This window comes from Arachis hypogaea, chromosome 8 (assembly GCF_003086295.3).
Source record: "Arachis hypogaea cultivar Tifrunner chromosome 8, arahy.Tifrunner.gnm2.J5K5, whole genome shotgun sequence".
In the NCBI taxonomy this organism is placed as follows: Eukaryota; Viridiplantae; Streptophyta; class Magnoliopsida; order Fabales; family Fabaceae; genus Arachis; species Arachis hypogaea.
The window spans coordinates 39280117-39289548 of NC_092043.1; the positions used below are offsets into that span (position 1 = coordinate 39280117).

General features: G+C 31.4%; 1 protein-coding gene across 1 annotated transcript; it reads left to right on the forward strand.

Moving 5' to 3' along the window:
• The first annotated feature begins 1544 nt into the window (after positions 1-1544).
• On the forward strand, positions 1545-3415 carry LOC112707389 (CBS domain-containing protein CBSX5). The gene is made up of 2 exons (XM_025759103.3): positions 1545-2092; positions 2329-3415. Exons 1-2 carry the CDS (start codon positions 1734-1736, stop codon positions 3191-3193), a joined length of 1224 nt encoding a protein of 407 aa, XP_025614888.1. The 5' UTR covers positions 1545-1733; the 3' UTR covers positions 3194-3415.
• The last annotated feature ends 6017 nt before the right edge of the window (positions 3416-9432 follow it).

Consider the following 9432-nt stretch of genomic DNA (forward strand, 5'->3'; position numbering starts at 1 on the left):
ATTTTTATCACATAATATAAAACTTTATAACTTTTTAAAAAATTTAATTAAATTTTTTTATATATTTCATAATTATTAATATAATAAATTTATTTATTTTTAATAGTTTATTATTAATTATAAAATAGAAAATTTTTTAATTAAATATTTTTTAAACAAGTTAAATATTTTATATTTTATCATTAAAAATAAATAAAATTATTTAACTAATAAAAAATATATTTTATATTATTATTTAAATCAACCAAATAATTATCACTAATTCATATATTTATATATATAATTATAATTATAAAGATAATTGATCGGTATTTTGGTAAAATAGACTAAAATATATATTATTTTAATTTTGCCATAGATAAGAGTATACATTTTATAAATAAAAAAAGTACTATTTAGATACAAAAATATTATTGCACATAAAAAATTAGTTATTATTATATATTTGTGTATAAAATATAGGAAAAGTCTAGGAGGGCAGTAATTTATGTGTTTTGTGGTCAGCACTTAATCATCAAAAGAAAAGTGAGTGATCTCCTATCATTGAATGTAATCTCACACCATTAAAAATACTATTGATGGCCAATTAATGATTACAAAACATAAAAGTTGCTAATCCCCTAACACTCATCTAAAATATATATAATATAATTTATTTTTAATATATATTTTATATTTTAATATATATTTTATAATAATAATTAATTTTAATAGATAAGTTTAATATTCTTTAAACATGGTTGATTGGGCCATCTTACAAACGAGAAGATTGTAATTTTCTCAAAATACTATTAAATGCCCTTTAATTAATGAAGCGATATAAAATAATGGAAATAATTTTCAATATCTTCATAGAGGAAAAATATAATCTAAAACAATGATATTCAATAAAGTAATAAATAAGTGGTTATTAATCCTTATTGAATTTATAAAATTTATCATGTATTAGACTTATAACTTTGATTTAAAAATAATTAGACTCTTATTTAAATTTCACTGTTCCAACTTAATTCTTTTATAGATTGCTATTATAATTGATAATTCAACAATAAATTTTGCATTAAAAATGTTAGATGTCGTCGTTGACAAAAATAATTAAGTTAAAATAACAAAGAAAAGAAGAACAAAATACCAATAATTAGGTTACTAAATTTTAAAATTTCTTTCATAATTTATTGTCCATTTAAAAAAATTCGGTAACATTGATTTTCTTACCAATTATATCTTTTTGCTTAGTATAACTTTTTTTTTTCAACCATATGAAATGTTTTTCTAGTATTACTAACATTTTTAAGATTAAGAGAGATTTTATAAATTAATTTTGCTTTTGATAATTTTAATGCTATTAAATTATTTTCTTGATTTATATTAGCCTTTAATAAATTTTGATACTTAATTAATACAAGAGGGATATACTTAATTAAACCCTTAAACAGAATTTCGATCAGCATCGTTGATAGACCAGGTTAAGAAATACATTAAAAAACCAAAATAAATAAACTAAATTCTTAGCTTAATTATAAAAAAAAAATTGAAATAATGATGTCAAAGTGAAAGTATTGATAGCGCGTTTATTCACCTCCCTTCCATTTTCCAAGTTGTGAACTTGAACTTGTCCTTCCTCCTATAAATACCAACACCTTTGTCTCACAGAACACACCATTTCCAACCACCACAAGCACCGCCTTACACCGCCACCACCACCGGAACCCCCTCGGAATCTGTTCATTTGCATGGCAGTGAGCTTTCTGCAGGAACGCGAGGTATCCGACCTCTGCCTTGGGAAACCACCGTTGAGGTCCCTCTCTGCTTCCTCCACCATCGCACACGCCTTGGCTGCTCTGAACAACTCGGAAGACAACTTCATCAGTGTCTGGACCTGCGATCATCGCAGCAAGAAGGAAGAAGAAGGAGAAGAAGAAGGAGGTGAGTGCTGTAGATGCGTTGGCAAAGTGTGCATGGTTGATGTTGTTTGCTTCCTTTCCAGGGAAGACAACCTCTTGTCTCCCTCTCAAGCTCTCAAAGCTCCTCTTTCTGTTATTCTCACTCAAGCTCCGCCTCGGATCGTCGTGCATCTAGAACCTTCTTCCACGTAACTACCTTTCTCTCTGCTCCAAATGTTAGACATCATATTTTTCCTTCAATTTTCTGAATCTGAAATTTTAACTCATAGTAGATAAAGTGAATTTAGATTTTAATTACTGAGGCTTGTTTACTATTGATCCTTTTTACTAATTAGTAAAATCTTGAACAACCTGAATCTGATGCTTTATTTTTTCTTGCTAAAACTTGAAATTTATTAACTTTTTTTTTTTGGGGTAAATATAGTTTACTGGAAGCAATTGATCTGATTCTCCAAGGAGCACAGAATCTTGTGGTGCCGATTATAGCAGCAACAAGAAAGAGTGGAATCTCAAGAAGAAAACAGATTCAGATTCAGAAATCATTGTCAACAAGCCACAATGGGCGTGAATTCTGCTGGATAACGCAAGAAGATGTGATTAGATTCCTACTTGGCTCCATTGGCCTCTTCACCCCTCTCCCTGCACTCTCTATTGACTCCCTCGGCATCATTTCCACCGATGTTCTTGCCATTGACTACTACTCCCCTGCATCCTCGGCGTTACCGGCGATTTCCAAGTCTCTGGCGGATCAAACTTCTGTTGCCATTGTTGATAGTGATGGCACCTTCATTGGGGAGATTTCGCCCTCTACTCTTGGTTGTTGTGACGAGACGGTTGCGGCCGCCATCGCCACTCTCTCCGCCGGGGACCTGATGGCCTACATTGATGGCGGTGGACCCCCGGAGGATCTTCTCAGAGTGGTGAAGGCCAGGTTGAGGGAGAAGAATTTGGAGAAAATGCTTCAAGAATTCATGATTTTGTCGCCTTTAGCTAGCGACGCTTCTTCGGCCTCATCTGCATCCTCGTCTGACGAGGAGTCCTCGTCGGCCAGAATGCGGATGAGGCCTGGCGGAAGGTACTCTAAATCGTCGAGCTACTCGGCGAGGATGGTGAGGAAGGCTGAGGCCATAGTGTGCCATCCAAAGAGCTCACTTGTTGCTGTGATGATTCAAGCAATTGCTCATAGAGTGAACTACTTGTGGGTTATTGAAGATGATTGCAGCTTAGTTGGCATTGTAACATTCTCAAATATGTTGAAAGTTTTCAGAGAACATTTAGAGACTATGTAAGAGGATTTAGGAGAATTGAGGGAATGTTTGGTGTCAAAGATTTTGGCTTTGGAATTAATGTTGTTGATATTATTAGAGAAAAAGCATAAATCATGTCTTATGAACATGGAGCTTCTTCGGTTGTGACTTGTGAATGTTGAGATGTTTGGCTAAGTGAGCTTTTGGTTCTGCTTTATTTTTCTTACTACTTCCTTTCTAATAAATTCCCTTTCAAACTCTGAATCTTCTTGTTTCAGTTTTCCTTTATACAACCTGTCTTTCGCCAATTTGATATGATACTTTAAAATTAAAAAATTACCATTTCAATAAAAATAATGTTGTGTAAAATATTTTACAATTTTTTTACATCAAAATTGATCTCTCTCATAAAACTACTGTCAATAATAACTATTCACTGTTGATAGAATATTTTTTGGGATCTAGATTTAGCCAATTCAATCCATACATAATTGTACTTAAGATCATGATTTAGAAGAGTTAGAGTTGTTGAACTATACTCAGGTGAGAGATTCTATTTCCCGGTAGAACCAAATGAGATTGATGCATGCATGGATGAGTAGAAGAAAAGCAAAGAGATATATGGAGAATTTTGGTTGTCAGAAATTGTGTGGTTAAGATTGAAGCACATGGCCAATTTTACACATTTTATTTGTTAGCTACAACTTCCCATAAAAACACTAATTAACTTGTGAAGATGTGTATATGCCATGTGATTCTTGTTAAGTACTTCCAACATAAAGGACCGAATCTTTCATCATTTGTTCACAAAAATAGTATTTATGTTCAGTTTAACTCTTGCTTCATCATATGGAAAGAAAGATTCTGATTCTGTGCTAGGAATTGTAAAACTTTACCTTGTTAGAGACCTCAATGTTCACTGATTAGGATCTCCAGGTGAGTAGATTCTTTCTTTTTTCTTTTTATTTACTTGGCATTAAATTAATTAAATATTAGTAAAGTTTAATTAATCTTGGTTGACTTAAAGTCATTTTGATGTAGAGCAGTTTAAGGAGCACAGATTCATGATCCATTTGGTATAGTTACTTTGATCTCTTGATTTTTGAAGTTTTGGATTGGAATTATGGAAAAAAAAATTAAAGACTTTGTTATAACCATCTTATTTCTTTCATAAAACTTCAACTAAATTGGGTTAGTTTAATTAAATTTTAAATAATAAGAACTAAACTTTCAGTATCTCAATTTAGATAAACATAATAAATAAATAATAGTTTAGACTTTAGATGCTAGTATCTTATATGAACTTAAGACTTAAACGAATCTTATTGCACTTTAATCAACTACACAAAACTTGAACTTCAAATTTATTTTAGAGAAACAAGTGTTGTGTGTTTAAATTTATTTTAAACCACCTAAGTAATTAAGTGGGGATGGCCCTAAGTAATTAAATTTCCATGTCTTGTTTTGTACTATGTTGTTACCAAATCTAGATTTTGTTAGTTGGACACTAATCCATCGTTGTCAGTCTTCACTATTATTGAGTGGTGTCTGGCTATATCTAGCCTCACCTAAAAATTTTGTATCATTACCAAACATTTAAGACACAGGAAAGTGATGGTACCTTGAAAAATAAAGCACTTAATTAGTGGTAAAATTAGGTCAGATAAGATTTTATCCGTAATAGATTATGCCTATGATAAAGTTTATTGCTCTGAATTTGATCTATAATTTATTGTAAATTATTTATTGAATACTAAACTTGGCCCTGTTAACAAAATCAATCTAACTTAAGATCTATTAAAAAAATTTCATAATTTTAAAAAATAAAAAATAACAAAATAAATAAAAAATAAGTAAAATGAAAGATATTACCTGTATTTAAAATTATTGGCATTAATCGTAGGTGTAACAATGCTACTTTCACAACTTTTTGAATTGGCGGTAATGAAAGATCCAAGAATCCTCCTAGATAAGTGCACCGATTTGTATCAAGTAATAACTCACGGTGAGTGAGTGTCAAATCTACGAGAACTAACGGATTAAGCAAGTAATGGTCAATCGATTAATCTTGTCAGCAATCAAATCAGGGTTTCGGAGAACTTTATCGATGACAATGAATTAATTAAAAGAAAACAGTAAGTGTTGAAAGATAATATGATAAAAGAGAGTTAAAGTTTTGGAGATGTTGAAACTTTCGAATCAATAATTTTTACTCCCCACCTTAATCATGCAAAGATACCTCGATGGCAAATCATTAGTAATCAAAACCAATCCCTTAGTGATTCAACTTTTTTTAAGCTAATTAATTGCTAATCCCTTAGTCAATTACTTAAGAAAAGAGTTGAAGAACGTTCGCGGATTTATAAAGCCACACAATTCATAAGCATCTCCCTTAGTTAATTTTGTGTCACTTATCAAGTATAGTTTCAGAACTTAAGAGTTATGAGAATCAGTTTTCAAGCTTAATTCAATTAATCAACTTTTTTCAAGAAGTTAAAAGAATTCAAATCGAAGAAGACTTGTTTTCCAACACATTCGAACCCTTTAGGATGAAGAATGAAAACATTTTCTTAAGAAGAAATCAATGCATAAATCAAAGGTAGAAAAGATAAAAGATTAATCTATGGAGTCAATAGAGTTCCTAACCTTAATCAAGGAGAATTAGTTTCTCATGTTCTTCAAGAAGTCTTAAATTCTTCAAAAGTAAAAATTGCCCAAGATAAAAGATGATCCCCGAGAAGATTCTGCCCTCTCTTTTAAATACTAAACCTAAAAATAAATTCAAATTCAAATCCTGAAACTGAATCAAAACTAAATCAAAATCAAATCTCTTTCATAACTATTTTCTTTCCATGAAGATCTTATTTTTATCTGCTTGCAATCTTCAATTAATGTCATCATTAGTGGGCTTTTGATTAACCAAGTGAATGATGAAAGGTTGGAAGTTTAGTGGCCTGAATTGAAGTTTTGGAAGGTGTCCAACCATCCACGTTATACGTGAAGCCTGCTTGATGGCCCAAATCAAGATCGGAAAAAGAATGGTGCCATCGAGCTCGAGGAGATGGAGATCAAGGAGAACTGAGTTGGAGGATGAAAATTGAGATCGAAGATCGAGATCTTGCTTGAGGATCGAAATCAAGATCAAGGATGAGATCGAGGATATGCTGCAGTGCTTCGATTTTCGAATGGATTCGTTCGAAAATCGCGCGCTTAATTAGAATGCGCGTGGCCTTTGGCTTCCAAAAAGTGGTCCATTTCTTCTCGATTTCTTGCTGTTTTCCTTCCAAAGTTTCCTGTAGTCAATGAATTCAACTAATCAAAGCAATGTTTTTAAAAACCTAAAAGTCATTGTTTATTCGACAGGAATTCTTAGTAAATCATTAATAAATCAATTGAGATTAAGAAAGAAAAACACCAAAGATGCGGACGCATTAATCACCAAGTAAAGAAATTGCACTCTAAGGAGATAGCTTCTGTAAAAGTTGTTTGGAGAAACTATTTAGCAAAAGAAGCAATTTTTAGAGCTGAAGATGCCATGCGGGACAAGTATTCTTATTTATTTGAGTCGAAAGGTAATTATCACAACTATAACAGCATGCGAGTTCGAAATTCGGGGACCAAATTTCTTAAAAGCGAGAGAATGTTATAGCTGAAAAAAAGAGAGAAGGAGCACATGAAGAACATGTGACCCCCACTTATCCTTTTAAATTTTTTTCCCTCGAGTCTTCGAACCCTATTGCCCCCTCCCCCTGCCTTCTTATCCTCATTTCTCCTTTCTTTTTTATCTCTTTCCTCTTCTCAGCTCCTTCCTTTGCAATCTCACACACAATACCATCAAGTTCGCTTCATTTTACTTTCTTCTCTTTCTTTATTCTATATCTATTTATTTAAATCTTATTTCTCAATACTTCAAATCATGGAGTTTCAGTTTTAATGAGTGAAGGAAGCATTCAATTTTTGACTTTCGGTTATTATTGAGACTTCAAGATAACTCTTGATTTAATAATTAGTTATATCTCTAATTTTTGTCATCCAATACTTGTAGGTATACTTAAATATGAAATTAGGGTTATTAAGTTAAAAATTTTTAGGCATTTATCAAATTGAGTAAGATTGTGTTAATCGACAAAATTATTTGATAACAAATATTATTATTGTCATGTTTCTAGAGTTGTAAAGTGACGCGATTAGAGTTGCTCCCGATTCTTTAGAACCAAGTTATGAGTGGATATATATTAAGTATATTATTATTAATAATTGAATTGAATCATTATTTTTAGCATTTAAAAATATTTGATTGTTGTAATTTTTGAATGATCGGAATGAATATTAATTTTTGAAAAACTCATAATTTTATAAAAATACACACGAGACGATATTCATATATTTTATAAAGCATGCATATTTTTCTTATTTGACGTGGTTAAATTTTTAGTATACATTCTTTTATATATATATATATATATATATATATATATATATATATATATATATATATATATATATATATTATTATGAAATTTAGTAATATGTTACAAGCATTAGAGATTTGTTTTACGTGAATTGGTTTGGATTGGTTTGGGAGACTTGGACTAGAAAACTATAGTTAACGGCGGTTATGACGTTAACTTAGATACGTCTGACTCAGACCTCAGCTAGCATAGTCGTTGCTAGCCCAACGTGTAGGCCACACGTTAGATCTGTTATATCGTATGAGCACATTGGATGAAAAGGCTATCCTTAGAGATGGAGTTGCCCAAATGTGTGGTATTTGATTTTATTTGACTTCTGAAATGAGAACTCCCATTTCAGTTCATTCGTTTAATTACTTATTTTTTTTATTTACGTATTACCTAATATGAATTTCTTATAGCTAAAAAAGAAATATGACTTTTAAGGTAAAATTTGTATCGTATTGTATGGATTATAGATATAATATTTGCTCACTGATGAATTGCAAAACTCACCTTATTATATTCTCATATTTTTTAGATACAGGTGTAAATCCAGGTTCCATTCTATCCATCCCACAGTAGGTTTTAGTCATTTCGGTGAGCCATTCTTTTATCAAAGGGTTACATTCGTATGTAATGAAAACTTTGCACAAAAATCTAGATTATGTCAATGTTTCCTATGTTACAGGCAGAATTTTCATGTGGATTATGTTATTTTGAATTTTAAACTATTTAGATAGTAATTATGATTTGGTTATGTAAGACTTATGGATTCAACTATGCTTTAGTTATCAACTTAGTGTATATAATGCGACTTTTAATATATTTGGTTTGTGAATATATTTAAAATATGATGCTGTTGTTGTTAGAAATAGATGTTTATTATTAATTCAAAAAGATAATATTCAATTGACAAGGTTTTAGAGACAAATGAGATTGTTTATTTTTTTTTAGAAATTTAGTTGGTTGACTTGTTGAGGGACTTGTTCTTCGAACACCAATCATGAATTGGTTGGAGCCATAACATATCCTTTGTATTGAATCTCCTCAGAATAATGAACCATGTAAGGAGATCTACTCTAGGGGGCACCATTTCTTTCCACATATTAGTAGACAAATTATACATGTTATAATCAATATCCTTACACTTATCCTTGTACACCACATTGAGGAAAGACTTGACTGAGTATTTTCCATATTTTTCATGCTTCTAAACCAATTTATCAACTTTTCTATCCCTTATAATTCCCTTAGACAGGACCAACATCAGTTTCTTCAATTTGTTGTTTAAAACAGTCTTAATCAACACAAGCTTTCCGGCTTTTGATAATTATTCGCCCTTCCAACCTTTCAATTTCTCCTCCACCTCTTAATCACTAGTTCTCAAGTATCTATATGCTTCTAAAGGAACGCCTAAGTATTTGATTGGCAGTTTTGCCTCCATATAACCTAACATTGCACATGCGCCATTTTTATTTTCTCACTATCACTATTCAATTCAATAAGGACAGATTTGTTGAAATTAATTTTCAACCCAGACAACAACTCAACATGACAAAGGCAAAATCGAATTGTATCATCGGTAAATTATAAGTGAGATGCATGACCTACCCAGCATTTTATTCAAGACTTCACCAACAAGAACCCTTGACATAATTCCCTTTGTAGATCGAAAGGCTTTGCTGTTGTGACACATAGTTGGATCTATCGCCACCATTTTAGCCAGAACCCCCATGTCTTCCAATACTTTATCAACAAAAACCACCGACACCTTCTAAACGTCAAGCTTAACCAACTATGTTGGTTGCATTGATTTGTTCAGCCAAT

Coding starts and splice junctions, on each gene's coding strand:
- LOC112707389 (XM_025759103.3), top strand. CDS start 1,734: ATGGCAGTGAGCTTTCTGCAGGAACGCGAGGTATCCGACCTCTGCCTT. Junction 2,093..2,328: donor CATCTAGAACCTTCTTCCAC/GTAACTACCTTT, acceptor GGGTAAATATAG/TTTACTGGAAGCAATTGATC.